Here is a 25118-nt window from a genome sequence, read left to right as displayed (position 1 = left end):
AAATTTATTAAATTTTCAATATAATATCCTTTCAAGTTGATAACTTTTTCCAGTGAATCCCTTAACTTTTTTAACTCTTCCAAATAGTAGTTGTTTGTTTTTCTCTGCAAAACATACCATTTATGCATGCAATTAACTCCTCGTCCAAGGAAAATCTGTCCTCCAAGTGAAACTTTAAGGTTTGGAAAGAGCAAAAAGTCACTGGGGGCCAGATCTGGCAATTGAGATGCGTGGTCAACCAATTCGAAGGGGAATTCGTGAATTTTAGCCATACCGACTCCTAAAGTGAATCTATTCATTTGTCCAGTCTTTTTTGAATTCCTATCAAAAGTCATTACTCTTCTGCTATGCATAGAATTTGATTGTTATCCATTTATCTATATTTTACTTTTCCCATTTATAAACACGTCCACACCTCAATGGCAATCCATGCTTTTATCCTACAGTCTCAACAATTTAGTTTCCGAACCATAAAAAACTACTCCTCATATTAAAGTTTTCACAAGACATTTCTTTGCATCTTTACTAAGGGTGCTTGCCATCAACTTTCGCCTAATTGTGAACACGTCTTCACCTAGATTAATTCTGATGTCATTAACATTCTGTCCACCCTTATCCAAAACACTTCTCTAATTGAGTGTTCTGTTTTACCTCTTCTAGTTAATGACAACCCACTTTAATGCATGTCTTAGCCTTCCTTTTTCTTGAGAATCTCATTACCTCCATTTTCCTATGATTGATTTTCAACCTGTGCCTATCACACTGATTTTGCAATGAGCTAAGTGATGATTTTAACCCTTTGGCTGACTCCTTAATTAATGCCTGATCATCTGCCAATCTTATTTGAAGTTCCATACCTATTGTCACTCAAGCTTCCAGCCCTTACCGTGGCTCACCATCTCTTCTGCATATATATTGAAAATAACATGTGATTATGAAAAGCCCTTTTTAACTTCCTTACTTGGTATATCCCTTTTTAACTGTCCATTTGCTGCAATCTGAGACGTGAACAGGTTATGGATAAGTCATCTATCTCTCCAGTCTACTCCAATCTTTTGCAAAATGTTTATCAATTGTTCCCCATTTGCTCTGTTGGTGACTTCTCAAAATCCACAAAGCATACAAAAACATCCTGGTTATACTCTTATTCTCTTTTCTACTAAGTACTCCTGATTCAATACTGAGGTCACTAATACTACAATCTAAAAAATATCAAACTACTTAGTTAATATCATTAATACAAAAGGAAAAGGAAAAGCGCCTATTTGAAAATAATTGCACTTATATAATTATGCTGAAATCTATGATGTTACAAAGAGAAGCATCAGAATGCATTGTTTCAAAGAGCACATAATTAAATAAGATATTTACTTACATCCGTTCCGTAAATCAAGGATTGTGGTGTAATACAATGACAGGTAATAATAGTTGAAGATGTGCTATGGCTAGGAAATATCCTCATCTCCCTTGATTCATCTTTCACCACAGTTTGGGGGACCTGAAATTTAATTTTTCATTTAGTCAAATATCAAAACCATGTTTGGTACTTGCAGCTATTTTTAATTGAAGATTGCTTTCCCAGTTGAATCAATGAACTTTCCTAAGTAATAAGTAAGCTTTACAGTCATATCATTACTCATTCTCCATGATTCCATAAATCTTATGCCATTACCACACGACCTCAATATAATACTATAATGAATACCACCTGAAGAAATCCTAAAAATAATTTAACTGAAATTATTTAAAACTAACATTTTAAAATACAAAATGGAACTTTTATACATGCATTTACAAGATAGCTAAAAAGATTATCAATTCCATGGTTCATCTTTTAAATCTTTTCCATACAACTCTAAAATGGTGACACTCTCCTCAGTAAAAAGAGAAATAAATATACAAATTTATTCTACATGTTTAACAATAATACACCATAGAGAATGCCATGATGGAATAATGCTTGTATGAGACTCAATTCTCATAACATTTTACCCAGAGATTTATTGCTATTGGACCTATCACCAATATAAGCAGTAAGTGTAAAAATAAAAATTATTTCAGCTAATAAAAACTTTTCCAGCTACATTTTTCTCTCTCAATTTTGTACACTGGGATGCTAATGTTTATACAGTGGAGATTGACAAGAAAGCCAAAAACCCGAACAATATCTATCAGTTGTTATCTAAACACTATCAAAAAACTAATTCACATACAGACTTTTTATCACTCTCATGTGAATTTTGTGACCGCTCCTGAGTTCCACAATTATTGACACATCTCAACACTGTAATTGTTACACAAGGAGGGTAGTAGAAAGGTTCTCAGAATCACCACCAGATGTCAGCACTGGAGCAACAAGTTTCCCACGTAGTAATAGGTAATCCTTTATGAGTAAACACATAAAGCGTCAGTGCTCTAGGAAGAGATCTGAGTTGTAGATGCCTCTGTTGTTCTCATGCAGTGATTTTTGAGGGTTGAAAAAACAGATTCAAGCAGTGATTAAATACTTCATAAAGAAAGTACGAAAGAAAAGAAATTCATACCGACTTTCAGAACGATCTTGGGGACTCTGCTCCCTCATTCTCAACTGTTGCTGAGCGGACGAACGAGTTTAAGTTTGGTTCGGACAGCTTAGATGATGATCCACATTGTGGTCGGCCAAAATGTGCCACCACCCCAGAAATTATTGCAAAACTGCATAAAATGGTAATGGAGGATCACAGACAAAGTGCAAGATATAGGGATGTCATCTGGAAGGGAACATCACATTTTAACAGTGCAATCGGATATGAAAACATTATCTGCTTGATAGGTACCGAGACTCTTGACGCAGGATCACAAATGCATCAGAATAGGAATTTCCGAATTATGTTTGGCCTGTTTTAAGAGTAACCAGCAAGATTTTCAGCATCGGTTTGTGACCACAGATGAAACTTGGGTCCACTACTATACACCAGAGACAAAACAGCAGTCAAATCAGTGGAAACATGTTGATTCTCTACCGCCAAAGAAAGCAATACAGTCAGCAGGAAATGTGAAGGCTTCAGTTTTCTGGGAAGCAAAAGGGATTCAGCTGATAGATTATCTTCCCACTGGTCAAACAATTACTGGCCAATACTACACTAGCCCCTGGACCGACTACCGCAAAAGATACACGAAAAAAGGCCTGGTTTGACAAGGAGGTAAGTCATCTTTCATCAAGACAATGCTTGCCCACATACAAGTGATGTTGACATGGCAAAGATGCATAAACTAAGATATGAATTGTTGCCACACCCGCTTTATCCACCTGATTTGGCTTCATCAGATTTTCTTCTCTTCCCCAAGCTCAAAATTTTCTCTGGTGGAATCTCATCAAACAAAGAACTAACAGCCAAAATAGACAAGTACTTTGCAGGCCTGAAGGAATCTAATTTTTGAGATAGAATCAACACATGGGAATATCACTGGAACAAATGCATTAGTGTAAAGGGAGACTAAATTGAAAAAATAAAAAGTTTCACTGACATAAGTCGTTTATTTCTATTAATTTCTGAGAACTTTTCTAATTAGCCTCGTATGATACCTAAACCACTACTCAACTGAGACAAATTCACTCACACAAATGGCAGCATAAAAAACTTGCTCACTTAATCTTAATATAACTTAAAGGAAAAAAGAAGTGGGCCCCTATTTCAGCTTACGAATTACATCTACTAAGGTCTCAGTGTGAGGTTCACTCTGCCCACACTTATCAACCAACCTACAGGTTGATCACTTAAGTTTTCACATGCACACACGAATAACTGCACTAGAATCAAAATATGCTCATGAACTTCAGACACACTGTTCTTCCCAAGCAGCGGAGAGAATCACTGAAGAGTGAAATACCATAAATAAAGGAAGTCAGAGGGAAATTAATGCTGTGTGTGTTTGGTGGAGCAATAGGGATCACATTAGGATTAAAGGGAATGAGAAGGAAAGTTAGAGAGGATCAAAAACAAGAAGAGTAAACCTAGAATATTCAACAGAAAGGGAGGAGCAAAGAAAATAACAAGGGAAAGGAAGCACAGCTAAAACAGTAATGCAAAGAAGCTAAAAATCACTGCATAACAATTATAAGGCATTGATGCTGGGCATCACTAAAGTTAAGTGTCAAGATTATCCTTCCGTTCACTTTTGAGGAAAAAATAATTTTTTCCACATCTCTTCCACTAAATATATAAATATAAACTGATATTTTTTGTGAGCACCAAACATGAGATCAGGGGAGTAAGTTACTGTCACAAGATAAAAGTGAAGATTTTGAGAGCCACATATTGAGCTACTTCTATTTTCATCTATGATTCAGCATTATGGATGAAAAAGAACATACGATAAAAATATTTAACCTTTAAAATGATGGTACCTACCCTCTTTTGAATATTACCTCTACAATTCAAAGAGTCACCTACCCCAGCCCCAGCATGCACATACTAGAAAATGTGTGCAAGAAGTTTCATCTAATGATAATGCTATGAAACTAAGTAAAAATCAAAATTATGTCAAATGAATGAGTTTTTGTTTATACAAAGGATTCCTAATTGTAATATATTGACAGCCTGGGAAAATATTGGAATTGGGTATTTTCATACACATAGTATATCCAGCAAAAGAATTGAAAATGGAGGCGGAAAATGATACAAGCCCAATATTGTGTGAAATTCACAAATATGGAAGGGGACAAGTTTCTCTCCATGTGCCACCAATCGTTTCCATAGAAGATCTGAGACCTGAAAATCACACAGCTCGGGTGAAGCTGAAGGCACCAAGAGTCATCACATCGAATCAAACCCAGGCCTTTAAGACCCAACCTACAGGAAAACATATCCCCATTTGACCTATAGGTTTGCCTGGGTAGGTGTAAGAAAACTCAAATAACTCTGGATTAAAATTCAGTCACCTTCTTCAGTGAAAGGAAGGAGAAGACTTACCAATATAATATCAGTTTATTGATTGAACTATTGACGATATTTAATTTATCCTAACTAAAAAGCATACACAGCCCAAAGCTTTTCATCAGTGTCCACTTTTAGCTTGAAACTACATCATATTTCAAATTGAGCTAAATTGAATTAACAAGGCTTCGCTTCACAATACAACTTACCACATGCAGCTGTATTTTCCCAGAATGAAGAAGAGCACTTGCATATTTTCCTCCTAGTTTAAGACTTTGAACATTGCCCATATATTCTTGGGTTCCGATTGAAGTTGATGTTATCAGCTGCTGATTATTTTCAACAGAAAAATCTTTTATTTCTTCAGCTAATAAATAGAACCAGGCACGGTTGTTCATCCCAGCTGCCAGATGAAGAGAACTAACAGCCAAAAAACTTGGTTCAACATCAATTGTATGACTTTCAGAGATTATATCCTAATACAAAAGAGAATTATCAAATAAATTAAGGCTGGAAAAGTAATAAATATTATTTTCAAAATAGCTCCATTTTACAAGCCAATGAACTTTGAACACTATGTAAAATATAAACATATGGCAACACTGAAAAGAACTATTATTACATAAAATTACATAAAATAATTGTTTAATTGAAAGATCAACAACATAAAATGCTCTATTCTGACCTTAGTTGGTCCAAAAATAGTCACTTCACGTATATTTGTGAGTAATGCCAGCCTTCCTCCATCAGAATTACAAGTGCCATGGACAGAAGGCAGGCTGGACAGATACACAAGAAGTGAAGATGAATTTTGGGACCCAGCAACAACAGCGAGCAGTTGGCCATCACTACTCCAACTCATTTGTCCCACTTTAATCTCCTCTCGCCGGGAGCGCCCTGCACGACCCACTTTTCGTTTATTTGTTAGTTCATCCACTTCTTCTCCCTCCAAAATGTCATCATTGCCAACACCAATTGAAATCACAGTGGGGGCCTCCTGAAGGTTGCGCATTTCATGGCATTTAACTCTGAAAGTCAAAAATTCAATACATTTTCAATTCAGCTGTAAGATATATACACTACTTTCCAGGCTGTTTTGCACTTCTTAAATGATAGCTTTCAGGAGAAATGTCCATACCACAACATCGCAACTTATTAAAACATCAAAACATGTGTTATCCTATGAATTCAAAGTTTGCAGTTAGAGCAGATAAAAAACATGGGGTAGGATTTTCGATGGCAAAAAATTTAATAATTTGGCATTCTACCATTTAAGGTTTTACAATATGCAGACCTTACAACAAAACCTTCTACAATTCCAGACTCTTACTACCTCCCTTCCTTCTATCCAACATGCCTTCCTTCATCTAATTCCTTGCCTAACCATCCCCCACTCATCATAATCTTCAACATTTTATCACCAATCAAAGTGCTCTGCATCCACCTTGCCTGCCTCCTTAGGATTTCTCCCAACTTCTTCTACTTCTTTGTATATTTTACTTTTAATCCATTTTATCTTTTCTTTCATATTCCAAGCCTACATCACGAAAGTCTCTTCAATTACACTTATCATTTTGCTTTAATGACCAAATTTATGCAGCATACAAAACAAGCTATACAGGGTGCAGCGCTTATCTCTGGAAAAATTTCAATTTGAACTTCCTACCATATCGTAGTCCCACTGGAGGTCGCGATTGGCATTCTTGAAAGCTATAGGCATCTAGTAAACAGTCATAACCTCAAAATGGCCAAGATGTTACATACAAGTGCAGAGTACAATCGAAGAGCTGCTATTATTAAAAGTGTTCGCCCTGGGCATTTGCCCAGTGAAATAATTTCATTCTTCGGGTACCCCAGATCAACTGTTCACGATATTGTGGCTCAGTTTAATGCTTTGGAGAAGTTTAGGGAAGGTTTCATTAACCTGGCGAGAAAACCTCATGCAAGGAAACGCTCAGGCGCTGATTTCAGAGGAATTTTGCATTATTTTGCAAATTTTGAAGAATGCCATGAAAACGTGGATAGTAATTGTGGCCTTGGGGAGACAATATGTCATTCAAAAGGATGGCGCACCAGCTCATATGAGTTATTTAGTCCAAAACTGGCTCTCAGATAACATTGACATGTTCTGGTCCAAGGAGTTTTGGCCCCCAAATAACTCGGACTTGAACCCCCCTCAACTATTATGTTTGCAGTGTAGTCAAAAGAGTAACCAATAAGATGAGGCACCCTTATGTTGCATCTCTACGAACCGCTATCATAGCAGTAGTAGTAGCATTTAGGGGAGGCGACTGACAGCTGAGGTCATTTCCACCATAGGGGATGGATAAGAAAAGATTAAGGGTGAAGAGAAACCCCGCATCGCCATTAGGCTACTCTTAATGAAAGGTGCCAAGGGGTCTACAACTTAACATCCCATCCGACGGACGGCGTACTCACTCAAAGTGCCCTCCACAAAGCACCTTAAGTAGGGATCGAGATACCTCTGAAATTATTCAATGCCGCCAGGATTTGAACCTGGGCCCTCTGGGTGGGAAGCCAGTACGATAGCCACCTCACCATCTCGATCCCCCCTATCATAGCAGCACTCACAAATATGGACAGTGCTGTTTTAAAGAGGGCGTGTGATTGATTCAGCACAAGATTGGAGGTGGTCATTGAAGCTGAAGTTACATTGAGTAATTTTAGTCTTGACAGATGCCACTTCTTGTATGTAAAAGGATTTTCATTTTCATTTGTATTTTTTAAATACACTTGCTTTTAAACAAAAGTTTCATTTGTCCAGATTTAACTGCCATACCCTGTACATCAAAGTTTTCACGAATCTTTTCTAAATATTATTACTAAAAATTCATCATCAACTCTCTCCATATTAAAGACATCATTGACTTACACAATTCTTTTTGTGTCCCTAATACTTTGGCCATTTGATCCAAAATATTTCCAATATAGCTTAATGCTCCAACAGCTCTGATTCATGCTCTCCATTTTAAAATTTAAGTTAGGTTTCTTTTTTCTCAAAAACTGCAATAACTTTGTTTTGCTTATAATCATTCCCATCCCATACCTATCGTATTGACTTTCCGAAGAACTAGGTAATGCTTGTAACCCCTTGGCTGACTGGCAAACTAAAGATTGATCATCAGCACACCTCACTGATTTTATGAATTTCCCAACAATTTTTATTCATATACCCAGTTTTTCCAATTACTCTTTAATCATTGCCTCCACACACACATTGAAAAACACGGGTGATAATGGACATTTGCCTTACTCCTATTCCTAACACTGCCCATCCTGACTCTCCGTCCACCACATGCACCTGAGCAGTCTGAGGCATTTACAAGTTGTGGATAATGCACCATATAAAATAACAATTGAAAAAATATCGATATCACCTCCAAAAATATTATTTTTGCAGAAGTAGTGGGTTGTGTCATTGGATTCAAGTTATCTGTTTAACGATCCACACCAACAATTAGACAATTATTTTTATATCATTTTACTTAATATGCACTCATATCAGAAAGTACTTCCTTCACACAGTAAAAAGTTAATTAATAACTTGCCATCTCAATTTTCTCAAAATTAAAATGGCATCAGGAATTTACTTTCCAAATATGAAATATAGTTTCAATCTCATTTCAAACTGAGATATTAATTTTGGAGGAAAGTATTTTGTTTCCCTTAAATTCAAAAGAACAGGGTTTTACTGCATTGTTTTTTTGCGCATAAATTGTAATAGCTTTAGAACTTATTATTTCTAGTTTATAATGATTTACTATCCAATTGAATCATAGATGTAATTCATTTGTCATGCGTTAATTAAAAAAAGGAGGAAAAGAACATGCATGTGTACTCACATATTATCACCACAAGATCCCACCATGCCCAACTGTTCCGAAAGGGCTATATCAGAGAGCACATCCCTGTGATTCTTAATTTGGAACAATTCATGCCCTATTTCCTTCAGATGTGTTGATATCACAACAAAGTAACCACCACTAAATCCCAATAAAATATATCCATCGCCAAACCTAAACAAAACAGAGGAAAGCCTAAGTAAGCATGTGTATCTCGTGGAATATTTTGTCTAAATTATGAATATTTGTCCGTTGCTTTCTACGAGGTAATCACAATAAAGCTTAATCCTTATTTTTTTATATTTGAAACTAAATTGAAAAGAGTGATTTCACTCAAGTATTATTCATGATAAAATTTAAAAATAGAGATAGAATTCATGCAAGAATATGATAGATACAACTTCTCACTTAATAATTAGCATCAAAACAAAGTAATCTCAAGCACAATAGAAATTTACATACTTAAACTCACCATTCATACTTAACAACAGAGCCATACTTCTGCTGAAAAACAAGCTCAATAGGATTATCTGGATTATGCAAATTGTAAAGCAGAAGCATTTTCCTTCCTACAAGCACACTGACCTGAAAAATAAAGGTGATCTTTGAAATAACTGTCACATTAATTAAGTCTGTAGAATTTATAGCATTTCCTACAGTACCACAAAGATTACCAAATTTTGGACTGTGAAGACATCAAATGTCAAAAAAAATTTTAGAGGCAATTTTTACTGAATCACCTCCTGCAGGAACTAATAAAAAGGAACCAAAAAATGAATGAATTTGCTTCCAGTTAGCCAATCACACAGAAGCAAAAAGTCAATTCACATTAATGTACCTCAAAATCTCTTGGTTTTAATTTAATTACCATCCAGAAGATATACCTTTTAAATTTCTATTGGCTTGGAGTACATTACTTGTTCATGGATTCCAAAAATAAAAGATGTCTCCTATGTGACATAACCCTATCATTTCAGGAATGCAGTGTTTTTTTATTTGGTAATCAATGGCATAGACCAGAAAATCTACTTTTTTCATTACTCCTCATATCAATTGAATTTATTCATAATAATTTAATTTTGCAAATAGCATTTCAGTTGATTTTTCTTCTTTTACACAATTAAGGTCTGGTTTGACCAACTGATGCTTTATGGTAAAATTGTGAAAAGTTTCTTCCAAAAGTGTCCCTCTTGAACACAATTTAATAGCTTTGAAATGATATGCTGCCAATTAAAACAACATGAGATCCAAACAAGGTTTGCATCTAGATGTTTAAAAGATTTCTATAGATGCACAATACATTTTTCATTATTTTCAAACAGGATATTTAAAATTAAGTCATTTTCCTCATCCTGAGTTCAAGAGAGACATGATCATTTTTTAAACATATTTTGATGTGTATCTCTGAACATTACCCAAGAGACCTTAAAGCTGTAACATGTTCCTGATGTTCTCACAGGGAGTGATTAAAATACAATTCAACTATCTTTAACTTACTTATGCAATATCCATAAAATAATTCAAGTTACTAAGAGTGAACATACAGTGTTTTCTCCAGAAAGGCGCTCATCACCTTTCATTTCAGAGAAACAGATGTTAGAAGGGTCATTTCTGAGAGACAAAACCCTCTGAGTTTCTCCTTCTGGCCCACTAATACTCAAAGTACGATCCTCTGAGCCAAGAGCAATTAGATTTTCTCGACTCCATGCTCCACAGCTTATTTTTCTACTGTGTTTCCCCAAAACAGACAGCCTCCTAGAAAAAATTAGATCATAACAAATATTTAAAAGGTTTTTGACTAAAATATTAAAAAGAGTATCCGCTAAACTGCTAACTAACGGTTAAGTCTTTAATATAGAGCATATTATATTAGCAGCATTGGAAAAGAATAAGTCTAAAACTACACCCAAATTGTCAGCTATAGTATTTACTTGTTCTAAACCTAAGCACAAAAGATTATTCTTTAGTACTTTCACCAGGCAGGAGAGAACACAAACACTTAAATGGGATAATGTATGATTAATAGATGTGGTACACCAGTCAGTAAATCGTAAATTGTAATCACTTTATGATAATACACTGTGACCATTAGTTAGGAGAATGCTTTCAACACTACAAAAGTGGGATTCATAAACATTATTTAACTACAGAAGGAGGTGGAATTTGAATTGATCCTAGTAAGATTTTCAAAATTTCAACATAAATACACACATAAACTTGCTCAATATCATCATTAGGAGTGGGTAATTCATATGAGTGTAATGTACATTTGACAGCAATTAATAAAACAACTCCTCAACATTTAGGTGAACTTAAAACAAAAAAAATTAAAAACATTTTAAAACCAGTCCAGGACAGACGATAAATTATCATTTGACATCAAAATTTCAGTAAGAACTACAATATTGTATTGTGAAAGCATTAAGGATAACTAGAGCTTTCAAATCACAGACATTTTAGTAACCCAAAGATAGAAGGGCTGTTCTACATCTGCATCTAAATAATACCCCGCAAGCCGCCGCAAGGGCATGTGGCGGGGGGTGTTAGGTCACCAACCGTAAAAAGGAACAATAACAAATGCAAAAAAACAATACGGAAAATTACACCCACAGCAGCGCACAAACTCATGCAAAAATCCCTTCATCAAACACTCATGCAAACACATACCGCAAAACAACAAAAAACTGCACCCCAGGATGCAACACGAAAGCCATCCTACAACACGCAAGCCAGGACACAACAAGCAAGAATGTGAAACATCACTACCACATGAACATGCACCACAAAACACTCTACCCCCCAAAAAGATTGTAAAAGGCAGGGAATGCGACCCAACATTGCAGGTAGCAGGAATTTCCCCCCGCGGAGAGGGACGAGGGTTGGAAGGGAGACTTAAAAACAGATGAACAGAACAATAATGAGGTCATTCGGAAAGAATGAGATATGATACCAAAACACACAAGGTTAGTGACAGAGCATGCATTTAAGTAGAACTAATTATTCTTTAGACGCTGAGGGTGGCAAGTGGAATTTTTGCTATCTATAACCCTGCAGTTGCTATCCCGTATTGTCCGTGGGAAGGAGTCCTTGAGTCGGCTAGTTCTGGCATCTATTTCCTGAATTTTAAATATTCAGGGTATTATACATGATCCATGTGACCAATGTATGTAGGAGTGCAAATAATTTGCAATACCTTGGTGCTGAAACATGCGGATCTGAATTTATTAAGTAATTTCAAACTTGAATTGAATAGTCTCTCTTCTAATGATTCCCACCCCAAATCCATGAGCATTTCGGTGACGCTTTGCGTTTTATTGAAAGATTTTTTTACAAAACAGGCTGCCCGGCGTTGAACCTTCTCAATTTCCCGAATGAGACCTTTTACACTCGGATCTCACACGCTACATGCGTATTCTAGATGAGGCCTTACAAGAGCGTGGTAACAACGTTCCTTGACCTTCGAGTCACTTTTGCCGACAATGCGTCTAATGAATGCCAATTTTTTATATGCTTGACCGCAGACTTTACATATGCGAGTCCTCCAAGTTAAGTCTTTTGTGAATGTAACACCTAGGTATTTTACCATATCAACTACTGCTAGGTCACCTCCAGCTAATTTGTAAGCAAATCCCGTTGATCTTTTAAAGAAATTTACCACCGAACATTTATTATAATTTAGTGTCAATCCCCAGTTAGAACACCATTTAGTAATGCAATCTAAATCCTGCAATAGAATAAAACGATCCTCATCCCCAGATATCTCCCGATAGATCACCGTGTCATCCGCGAACATCCTAATTTTACTTTTCACTTCGCGGTTCAAATCGTTAACAAAAATCAAGAAAAGCAACGGCCCGATTACACTTCCCTGAGGTACCGCCGACGTGACTTGAACGCTGCCGGAACTAGTGCCATCAAGGACTACCCTCTGTTCCCACTCTGAAAGAAAATCTTCAACCAACTTATAGCGCCCTTGTTTATAACCGCGACCTTTAATTTATGAATGAGTTTACCATGTGGAACCTTATCAAATGCCTTTTGAAAATCTAAGAAGATCGCATCCACTTGCCTACCTCTCTCACCAGATAAAAGTAAATCATGTGTAAATAATCCTAATTGGGTTTCGCAGGAGCGGGTTTTCCTGAATCCGTGTTGATTGTCACTTAAAAAGTTAATGTTATCAAGGTGTCTCATTATTGAACTGACAATTATGTGCTCTAAGATTTTGCAACAGATAGAAGTGAGAGATATAGGTTTGTAATTACTGGGATCCTCCCTGTCACCACTTTTAAAAATAGGCGTTATTTGTGCGGTTTTCCAAATCTTAGGTACTTTGCACTCTGTGAGGGATTTGTTAAATATAAATTCAAGGTACGGTGCAATATTTGGAGGTAAATGTTTTATCACCCTAGCTGGTATATAATCGGGACCCGGGGATTTGTTGGGTTTAATCTCATTAAGCAATTTTAGAATTCCTCGTTGGTCCACTGTTATTTTTTCCATGGGTGGAGTATGTATTGTTTCTTGGAGATATGCAGTGGCAACATCATTTGAGAAAACGCTTTGCAAGAATGAATTTAGGATGTTAGCTTTACCCTCACTGTCTGTATGAATTATATTGCTACAATCCCTTACGCAAGCCACGGTTTGTTTACTCCCATTTACTTCCCTAACATATGACCAGAAAGCTTTGGGGTCAGTGTCCAAGTGCTGGCAAAGTACTTTGCGTTTAAAGTCCAGTAAGGCACTACGTAATTGTGTTTTGGTTTCAATTTTAGAGGATCTATGTGTCCCATAATTGTTTATTCTCAGGGGATGATGTGTTCACGCCTGCCCTCTTTACCCTAGAGTGTAGCATTCTCTGCTTTCGAAGGGCTTTCCTAACGTCTTTATTGTACCACCTGCGGTCGCGATTTGCTTTAAAGTATTTTATAGGTATGAAATCTATGATTCTTTTTTGCATGATATTGACAAATTCTGTCCAAGTTCCTTCCACGTTGACATGAATTAAGCGGGTTTTGAACTCGGGTAGTGAAGAGTTTAATTGATTGGCAAAAGTTTCAAAGTCTGCTTTATGGTAATTATAAATTTTTCTTTTTGGTTTAACAATCTTTTTTATTTCTATGTCCAAGTGGACATTAACTGCTTTATGGTCACTCAAGCCCTCATCAGTTGATACACTAATAATACATTCAGGCGTGTTTGTAAGAAAGAGATCCAATATGTTCTTTCCACGGGGTGGGCATGCGTACTGCTTGATAGAGGAGCTTCTTTGAAACCATTTTTATCATGGAATTGCAAGATTCACGATCACGGGTCCAGATTTAATGATATTGCTGTCCCCAATCTATACCAGGGAGGTTAAAGTCACCACCAATTATGCTGAAGCTGTTATTATATTTATGTGTAAAATTGTAAATTTGATCATTGAGGGTATGAGTGACTGTTGAGTTGACATTGTTAGCATTGGTCTCATCTCTTACGAAGCCATTTTTTGGAAGCAATATTTGACATACTTTTGATATGCACAATGGTAAAATAGAGCTTTCAGAGTCTATTCTACTTTAGAGTTATGAAGTACTAGGTCTGTTCTAAAAGTATCACGACTTTTGCGTTTTTTCAAAAATTATTTATTTATTCATGAATATCTATTTTTTCCCCCTTCAAAGCAATCCCAATGAGATATTATACACTTGTACCAAAGTTTTTTCCTCGATTTGAAGTTTTCATCACCAGTTATGACCCTCTGGAGCAAATTTGGGTTGTCGCGGACATAGTCCAACACCTCATTAGCAATGTTAATGCGTTGCTGTTTTTGGTCGAAATTGAGCAATTTTGATACCAATTTTGCGTCATGCCCAAATCATTGGTAAAAATCAGACGGCACTAGCCAATCAATATGTTTAGGTCCTCAGCAACTTCTCTAACGGTGATTTGGTAATTGGCCAATACTATTTTCTCCACTTCGTCAATGTTTTTTCGTCTGCTGTTTACGTGCTCAGGCGTCCGGCACACTCTTCGTTGTTCCCATCTTCTTGGCCCTCTAAGAACATTTTTTACCAGGCAATAAACGATGCTTCGGTCCAAGGTAGCTTCTTCATATGCCACGGATAACATTCGGAATGCGTCCACGTACTTAATTTCGTTTTTCACACAAAATTTGATACAGACTCTTTGATCCATTTTTTGGAACAGGCAAAAATCGAAGACAAGCCAAAACACGTCCAACAAAACAGCTGCCAACAATTAACTGACCATTCAAAATGGCCAACATTTTTGGCATAAGTGAGACACAGAAGTACCAATATAATGCCAACAAAAAAAATCGAATGAACGTAACCTGCAAAAATTCAAAATTCGTGATACTTTTTGAATAGACTTCGTATGAAGACACTGAAGAAAATTCCATTCCACCTCAGTACAATTGTGAGTCATTACTAGTTTGGAAAAAGAGGGCAGTTTCAGAGTTCTTGGGGTCTTCAAAGCTCCGGAGAAGTTCCAGAACTTCACTCACTTAGAGAAGAGTCAGTTTCAATGGCCTTGGTCCATTTGAATGATTCCTTTCCAGTTGAAAAGATTAAGGATAAGTTATTCAAGGAGGAAATTGGCATCACTGTTGTCATTATCTGACTTGCATAATTCACAACATAAGATCAAATTTCACATGGGGATTTTTCAGAAATGCTATACACATTTCTTACTTATTTTTTTCTACTCAATAGCCTCATGCAAAAACGAGTGTATCATCACAAAATCAGAGTTAGCTGGCATAAAAAATAAAATAAAACTTTTTTTATGGTTCAATTTAATTTTTTTGGCTCAATAATTACATTTTTAAGCTGCCATTGCCTGACTGCTCATAAGAGACAATAAGCCATTATTGCATCACTCAGTTTGACAACACCTAGATTGCTCATTATCCCTGAGTTTAGAGAAATTCTCATGATGTACATATTCACATGTAGAGGGGGTAAGTTGAGTATTGGTGCAGCAACCTACTACTGGGCTAGGGAGGGGGAGGGATGTATTTGATGGTTTCTGGCTCAATTTTGGGGATGTTCATTGAATGAAGACCACAATGTATCCCTCCACTGTTCCTTGAAAGAACAGCAGAAAAAAAAAGGAAACATATTGTGTTCTTCATTTAATGAGGGGGGAGTGTTTGTCCACAATGGCTTGACCTTCATTAAGGGACAGTCGATGGTCATCACTGCCTTGGGGGGGGTAGGGTTGGCCGTAGAAAGATTTTGGACTCTTTTAGGAATTTTAGGAGGGGGAAACGGAAGAGGTATATATTGTTTCTTTGGCCACCTCAAATCTATCAAACTGAAGGGATTTCCAAATTTCCAACTCCTCCTAAGCATTCAACCTGCATCCTTTCTTTTCTGTGTGAAGAATGTCCGCTGTGAAGTTACTGGTATGATTCTTTTCCGAGATTTGTTTGGCAAATTGGGATCTGTTATCTTTATTTGTGAAGCATCATCGGTGTTCTTTAATCCTAATATCAAATGTCCTCCTTGTTCTGTCCAATGTAGATGGTGTTGCAGTCCGTGCAATTCAGGCAGTATTGACATCAAGAAAATGCAGAACAGAACCTCTTGGGACCTCGGACTTAGGTCTAACCTCCAAATTTTTTTAATGAAGCTTCAAGCACCAAGTGCAGATGCCCAAGAAAGTAAACAAAAATCTATCAACAGAGAGAAATGTAACTGAAATAATGGGGAGGATACCTCCTGGTACAAGGGGTAATCAGTTTTCATGTTATGCAATGCATGCTAGGGATATCAGTTATAAAAAAGGGAGAAGAAAAATAAATGATTTGAGGGTAAGGGTAAGAGATCATAAAAAAATATAAAAAGATGCTTCACAAATACAAAATATACAGCATTTACAAAATTAAAAGTTTCCCATCTCATAATAAAATTATACAAAATGCCAGTTCCTCATCAAATTCAAATAAAATGTAGTCCACTGTACATTCAATAGACCAACTATATAAAGCAGTTCCAAACACATCAGTGACACCAATCATGCCATGTCACTCCCAAACCTGATAATAATTTGCATCATAGAAAAGCTTAAACTCATACTTGGAACTTGACTAGGACTCAGACTTGGAAAATTTCACAGCCCTTTTGTTTATCGTTACACGCTGATTTCTTTTCTCCTAGTCTAATACCTAACACAACCTAACTTATCATTGCCTACCTCTTCCCTATCCTCCACAATTCTCGCTTACTCCCTTCCATTGAATCTATACATTTGGGCATTTCTTCCAAATCACTTCTTGGCCTAACAAGTGCTTTTAACAATAAAACAGTATTTGATCTTTTCCATTTCTTATGCCAGTCAACAACTTCCTTTTCCCCCACACACCCATCCATTTTCCTAACTGTGATATTTTAAACTTATCCATACCAAATTGTAACCAAGTCACTATTTCTATTTTGGAATAATAATTAGAAAGTTTTCACAGGTTTTTTAAAAATAACTGTTCGCATCACTTGAGCCTTAGGGCAATTGCTCAACCTTTTCCATGGTTCTCTCCAAATAAATGTAGACACTTCTTACATACTAATGTAGGTACCATCATTAAGTGATAAAAGAATCTTATTGTATCAGATACCAACTGCAAATAATATGTGTAATTATTTACTTCTTTCAGAAAAATGTTATACTTCTTAGTTACTAAGTAATATTCTATAATGACTCATACTAACTTGGTTGTTCTGTGGTTGTAAATTATAAGGTTTCCTTTCGTAGTTCCAATGGCTAGCATTGGTCCTGTTTTAGCCCACGTTATGAAGCTCAATGGATCCCTCAATCCAGAATCAAGATGGTTCACTAGATGGAAGCAATAATAATAACACTTATAATTTCAAATCTGAGATACTCAAGACTAATGATACATGTGCAACAAAATATAATAACTCCATATTGAAATGTAATGAAATAATTGACTTTGTAATTCCACACACTTTATTTAAAAAACACGACCCAGGTTTCGACGTTGAACGTCATCATCTGATGACGTCGAAACCTGGGTCCGTTCAACGTCGAAACCTGGGTCGTGTTTTTTAAATAAAGTGTGTGGAATTACAAAGTCAATTATTTCATTACATTTCAATATGTTATGCAAATTCCACAAAGTTACGCCTGAGACAACAAATTTTATAATAACTCCACTTGACTTTTTTATACTATGGTTGGATATTGCCAGCTACTTATTGCAGCAGTGATAATATTGATAGAAGGAACATAGAATATAATTGGGATACATTTGTGTGCTCCCTGCGTTTTGATATGTTTGATTGAGTAGAGGGGATCAATTTGCCAGAAGCCTTGAGGAATAATAATAATACTTTCATTGTCCATTGACCACATATATCATGTAGGTATAGGCATCGTCAAACACAAAGAAAAGTACAAAAAAGGCACATTTCAACAATCTAAACATGTTATAAAAAATAGCATATACATTAAAGTATGAAACAAAAACACAATGCATTACCCATTACTAAAAAAGAAAGAAAGACTCGTACTTTTCCACAGATTTTATTATACGGTACATTTTATTATACGGTACCGTATAATAAAATCTGTGGAAAAGTACGAGTCTTTCTTTCTTTTTTAGTAATGGATATTAAATACTTCCACGAAGTGAAGCCTGAAACAATAGAATATATTCACAATGCATTACTACTGCTTGTCGTTTAAAAATTCATTCAATAAATAATAACGCTTCATTAAGAGTTTCCTGAGTTTCAATTTTAAATTACATAATTTATCACTGGTTCTCAATGAGTAAAAGCTATACATGGATCAGACAGTGCAGGTGGGGATAGCAGAGGGAGAATTGGGATGAAAGTTGATATACATGAAGTGAGACGGGGTGACCTATTATTGTCAATTCTTGTTGGCATATTGGGTAAGGATATGTTTAGGGTGGCATAGGAAGAGCTAGAACTGGGGAAAAGAGGACAGTGAGGTTATTAAGCCAAAATTGCAGATGATCAAGCAATAATAATACAACCAAGGGATTGCAGTTATTTATAGTGCTTTCTAGGAGCAAGGTCATAAGTGTGAATAAAGAAACCCAAAAGAAAATACAAGTAATGGCATACTTAATTTGGAAGAAAGCTCACTAAAGTAAGAGGAAATGAACCAGAGGAGAAGCAGTACAAGCATTTTGGCAACAGGAGGGAAATGGCATAATTGAATGGATATGGAAAAAAATGCATTTATGAAAGACATATTCACAAGAAGAAGGGATCAGAGAAGATGCTTGCAGGTAAGCTAAGTAAAGAGGTACAGAAAAGATTGTAAAGATGAATCTTTTCAATGAAAATACCTGAATATGTTGAAAATTTGGGGAAATTCTTTTATGTCACCCAAATATCATTATGATTATTTGATTTTCTGTGAACTTGCTTGCACTCAATTTCTGCAAGCAGTTAATAAGTAATTGTCTGAATGCTCTTTCTAATATGATTATTAAGACTTTCCATCAAGTTAACAAATTAATTTTTTTAGATGATTAATACACAGTATTTTTATGAAAAATAAATTACTTTATTTAATAGTTACATGGATAAAAAATTTGAAATTCAAGCATACCAGTGAAGGACAATGATTTCAACGCACCTATTTGTGCTTTTTTTGGAACGATAACTTGAATCAATCAAGTGCCTACTTCATTAGTATGCATAATCATGACAATATAATACAATTACAAAAATAGTCCATTTCGGCTAGTCACATACTTTTGAGTGTTTGTCAATATTGGGGTCTCCACCCACGTACCTTTCTAGTGCACTTCATGATTGTGATTTTTTGTAACTTTGAAAGTAAATGAAGGCCGTTACCTTCAATATGTTTCGCTAACAGTGCTTCAAAATATGAACTTTCGGACTTCAACATGGATTTAATTAATTTCCAGATAATTAAGGCACAGAATATCGATCATTATTGACGAGATTGAAAGTATCTTCTTTCATGTTTAAAACTTGAAAGCCTTTTAAGCCAAGTTTTTAACTTTGAAATAAAAAAAATACTGAAAAATTAGGAATGTTTCTGAAATACAGAAAAAAAGTAAACAGCATTCAAGATATAAGTGCTTGTGTACCGTTAATGAACTTTTTCAGTTACAGCAGCAAGAAGAATATTAATCAAGGTGCGAGCAATTCATAATAGCACCACCCGTTAAATAGACTTTACGATGAATAATATCAAATATTTCGTCCTGTATTTGATGGGTTTTAAGCAGCTCCTTAAGTTAATACCATGACTTTCATAAATTTAAATAACAATTTTAAATGTTATATCACAAATTACTCCGGGGCAAATCAATTTCAAAACTATGTACATGAAGTGTTATAAATTGCATACCTCTTTCGACATTGGCATCCCATAAGATTAGTTGCGGGCTTTTGTCGACCATCACACTTAAAATGTCCCCTTCTGAATCCCATGCTAGACCTGTACAGATGTGCGCTCTGAATGAGAAAATGGCCATTAATACTCTGTCCTTTGCTTATAACGCCATGTAACATTTATCTGAATTATACCCATTTAGTTTCACTGTTTCAACTGCTTCGCCGCTTCTGTTGTATATAGATACGGACTGATTGGAGCCCGCACAAGCCAGATATCCTCCTCGACGATTCTGCCAAGAAAACTGAATATCCCCTGCTCCAAGAGCGTTTGTTACGCTGAAAACCAGCTGTAACGAAATTACCAAAATGTTTATAACTTGTTAACCAAGGTGGATGGATGGGATTCTATCCAAGAATTACGTGCATACCTTATCCAACATCATTTCAAGAAATCAAGTGGTACAATTTGCCGACATAAAATATATATATTTGTAATATTCAAGAACTACATTCCTCATAAAATACTCCAAAGAATTCCAGAGGATTTCCGAGTTCCTTTCATTCACAATTTAAACACAGGGTACGCATGCGCACGAACACAGTCATGGTGAGTCGTTTGTAGCGAATGACTCGTTCATGAACGACCCTTCAATACCGCGCGTAAATATAAGCTACGCAGCACCTATAAATTATGAAAGCCTCACCCAGAACTTTTCACTGACTACTCGATAAATATTTCATTCAGTTATGACACAGTATGAAAATAATGAAGGTTAATAAAATGTATAAATCTCGCTCTTATTGGTTGGTAGGTCAACCCAAAGAGGTTAAATGAGAAAAAACTCCTTGGGTTAACCATTATGTGGATTAGGTACATTCCTACAACCTTCTCAGACTTTTCTTTAGATTTTTTAATTTTAAAGGATTAATTGTTTCCAGCATAGAACTGTAATTTTACTGTTGAATGGCTAACAACAAAAAAGTGAAATTCAATTTTAATTTGATGTATGAAGTTTGCATGTAATGAAACAAGTAGATGCGTAAATTTTAAAAAATAACAGTAATTTTAATAGCAAATTAGTATATTTCAAATGGAAATTGAAAAAGTTTTATTTGAAATATAATTTACCCACTGCAGTAAGTGATTTTGAACTTCTCCAAAAAATGCATTGTATTTATTATTAACTGTCTGTATAGGAAATTTTCGTATTCCTGTCAACATTTAATTTATACTCAACAAATACAACAACACCAAACAACAAACTATTCAAATGACTTCATTCAATTCTTACTCAATACTCTTAGAAACTAATGAACTCCAAATTGCCTATATGGTTTTTTTCAACATCCTAAAAATAAAACCTGCCTTGAATGTTCTTGAAGGAATTAACTAATGACTGCTTTGTCAGTGAAAATTACTGGAAAATAAAAACTAGAGAATATTCTATGCTTTTATTCCAATAAAAACTAACAAGTTTTGATATTTTCACATCATCATTAAGAGATAATACGTTAACAATTTGAAATTGGTCGGGGTAGATTTTTATTAGCCGTGTTGAATGCTATGAAGTGATCACAACTACCATCTATTGATTAAATAATTGTGCCTTAATTATCATAAGTAGCAGCCTACCCTCTTAAAGTAAGTTTATGATGGACCCTGGGACTACTCACTACTGTGCTTCTAAGCTCAAACTTAAAAAACACAACATATCCTTAGATCCCATACTACCAATTACACTAACCCATTCTTTAACACTGCAAACTTTCCACTATCCCTAATTCCATCCAAAACGCCGAATCTTTTCCTCCCTTTTGCCTTGCTTTCCTAGCATTAGTCTTTCAATTGCCTCTCAATATATCCTGCATCCACTTTTCCTGCCCTCATTGACTTTATCCAGCAAACTTTTTTCTTACCCTACTAAGCATAGAACTTCATATTTTGTTTTACTTTCAATTTTATTTTTTCCATTCTTCTCCAGATTCATCCTAAGGGCCTCAAAATCCAAATTATCCTCTTTTCTCAATAAACCAAGTTTCTGAAATTACACTCCACATTTAAGTTTTCAGTAGTCTTATCTATCTATTCTTACGTAAGGTACCTGTCATCAGCTCCCACCTCTGTGTGAACACTTGTTGCAATTCTTCTTTTAATGTCCCCACTACTTTGCCCACCATCTGCCACAACTCTTCCTGGATAGGTGAATGGTTCCACCCATTCAAGTTTATGCACCCCAAATTTAATGTTTATCTCATCAATAGTTTTGTTTTGAAATTTAAAAATAAAATTTACCTACTGCAGTTACTAATTTTCAACTATCCCAAATAACGCAGCTGTATTTATTATCAACTGTATAGGCAAACTTACTTTGAAATTTACTCTCCTATTTCCTATGAATCTCAGTATCTTAAGTTATTTTTTTTTCATTCTACAAATGTCATCCCATACACATCCTACACTGACTATGCAATGCATTAAGTAATGATTGTAACTCTTTGGCTAAGTGGCTAACAGATGCTTGATCTTCCACAAATCTAACTCATGTACAGAGTTCCCCATCTAATTTTTTCCAGCTTTTCTGATGCCCTGCTTACCATTTCCAACACATGCATTTATATTGAAAGTAGCAGATGATAGTGAACATCGCTGTCTCACTCCCCTTTATACTACTGTACATTCTGACTCTTCATTTATTATCTGCACCAGTGCAGTCTGAGACATGCACAGGTTCTGGATCATACCCAAACTAACTGGCCTATTATCTTTACCATGCAGTTCCTCTATATATATTCTTTCTGTCTAGTAGGAACCTCTTCTTCTAATATTTTAACCAATGCATCTTTAATAGCATATATGGATTTTCCTTTCTTATATTTTGAGTCTTTAAAATGTTACGGCTCATTAGAACTTAGATATGGAGTGTAGTCATGTACAGTGTGGAAACATGGTTATAGAAGCAGAATGATAGGCGTAGGCTGGAAGCTTTTGAGGGGTTCGGAGAAGGATGGAGAAGGCAAAGCGGACACAGAGATAAGCAAATGAGGAGGTACCTTCCTGTATAGCACATTCATTATACTTGGTCTTGTGAATTCTCCATATGTACGCACAGCCCTTTCCATCATGTTCCCTTTTCCCTATTAGTGGCTTGTCTCAATTTACAGTTCAGTTATCTTACCTTCTTCTCCCTTATTCAATGTTACCATTCTTCTATTTCCTTCTTTGAACCATCTTCCTCATCATTTCCTCTGTAATCAATGGCTTTGCAGCCCCTTTTCAATTTACATTCCTATTGTTTCATTCTCTACTTTCTTAATTCCTTGTTAGAGAGATTCCTTGGCATATTCCTTTAACTGTACTCATGCCCTTATCCTTGCTCAGAATTTGCTATTACCTCCATCCCATTTCCTTATACTCCTTCCATTCTTCTTTCTCTTGAATTTAACATAACAATTAATGACCACTAACTTGTTATCAGAATCCAGATCAGCTCCCAGGAAACTTTTCAAGTGTATTACACTATTCCTTAATCTATGTCTAACCATTTTATAGGCTGATTGATATCCCCTGATTACTTTCTCGTAAATCATGTTCCCCTGCTTCAATCCCATCCCTCCCTTTGCCTAACTTTTTATCGCAATCTCCTATTTATATCAAGCATTTGTTGCCAGGAATGTTGGCAGTGACAGTGCACACCATTATCACTGAAAATTTGGCAATGCAAATGATCTGCACTAAACTCATCCTGAAGGTCTTGATGGATGACCAGCCACATCTGCTCCAAGATAACTGACTACCTGACATAAAACACCATTGTAATGACTCCCAAAACCCCATCCAGTCCCAACTTGACACCAGAAGACTATTTCCTATCCCCAAAAGTGAAATCCTCCCTTGTAGGACACCACCACGGGAGCCTAAGTGCCATCAAAGAAGCTTGCATGTATAATCTAAAAGGCCTTCCTGAATCCACCAACCAGAGAACCTTCAAGTCATGGAAAAGCCACTGGCAAAAGAGTGTTGATGCTCAAGGGATGTACTTCAGAGAATTTTGAGGCATTTTAGCTTTATATGAAAAATAATGTTTCCTAAACTTTTCCTAATACATTTTATACAAATGTGCTTTTATATATATATATATATATATATATATATATATATATATATATATATATATGAATTGCCATTAGATTGCCTGGGTTTGCTCTTATTTCAACAAATAATATTCCATCAAACAGGTGTTATGTTCATTGCCATTCTCCTGTTTCCTATTCATTAATATGGCTAACCCACGTAGTCTCTCTGCCTCTCCACCAAACGTTGTAACCATCAGTCCAATAATCTCCACTATCTTCCCATCTCACCTCGCATGACCCAACCAGTCTACATTTTCTCTTTCCATCCACCGCAATGGGGAAGGGAGAACTGAGGTACTCTAATGCACCAATAATTATATAAATTCTCTCTTATGCCTATGCTCAATTGGCTTCTGATGAGTACATAAATGCTTCAGCTACTTATTAGCATGGCAGAGATTCATAATAATTTCAGCAGGGGCTGTTTCATGCAAAAAATGCATGAATGAAATAATGAAATTTGGCATACCTGCAGGAGTGAAAAAAAGATATTTGAAGTGATCATATACCACATCACCTTTGCACATATTTCTTATCTCCTTACCTCAGCTGCCTCTTTATTGGCAAAAAAGTAAAAGGCTATTCACAAGCACACTGAACAATGTTTATTTATCTGTTTTAGAGCTCCTTACACTAATATTTATTTTGATATATGTATTATTAAAACCAATTTTTTTAAATTTTGTTACAAAAACTCTCAAATCTTTTGAAGTTTCAAATCTGTAAATAAACTACATCCTTCCCATTGACCTCTGATTTCTCCAGTAAATAAATTCAAGGGCCCTCCTCCAGCAAATGAGCCTAAGGGCCCAGGGACCGGCAATCCTTGG

General features: G+C 35.8%; 1 protein-coding gene across 1 annotated transcript in view; it reads right to left on the bottom strand.

The window, feature by feature from the left end:
* Window positions 1–20675, bottom strand: part of Oseg6 (intraflagellar transport protein Oseg6) — a 53412-nt gene extending 32737 nt beyond the window's left edge. The window contains exons 1-10 of the mRNA XM_071596389.1: window positions 20583–20675; window positions 20347–20501; window positions 20168–20274; window positions 17500–17623; window positions 10324–10534; window positions 9252–9364; window positions 8780–8953; window positions 5602–5944; window positions 5126–5392; window positions 1376–1498 (exon numbers count right to left, since the gene is read on the bottom strand). Coding sequence (XP_071452490.1) covers window positions 1376–1498; window positions 5126–5392; window positions 5602–5944; window positions 8780–8953; window positions 9252–9364; window positions 10324–10534; window positions 17500–17623; window positions 20168–20274; window positions 20347–20501; window positions 20583–20597 — 1632 coding nt within the window. The 5' untranslated portion in view covers window positions 20598–20675. The remainder of the gene's footprint in view (window positions 1–1375; window positions 1499–5125; window positions 5393–5601; window positions 5945–8779; window positions 8954–9251; window positions 9365–10323; window positions 10535–17499; window positions 17624–20167; window positions 20275–20346; window positions 20502–20582) is intronic.
* Window positions 20676–25118: the final 4443 nt, after the last annotated feature.

Source organism: Hetaerina americana, unplaced genomic scaffold (genome assembly GCF_022747635.1).
Source record: "Hetaerina americana unplaced genomic scaffold, ioHetAmer1.1.p SCAF_8, whole genome shotgun sequence".
In the NCBI taxonomy this organism is placed as follows: domain Eukaryota; kingdom Metazoa; phylum Arthropoda; class Insecta; order Odonata; family Calopterygidae; genus Hetaerina; species Hetaerina americana.
Note: the sequence above shows the minus strand (reverse complement) of the source record. Positions and strands in the feature narration are given on the sequence as shown.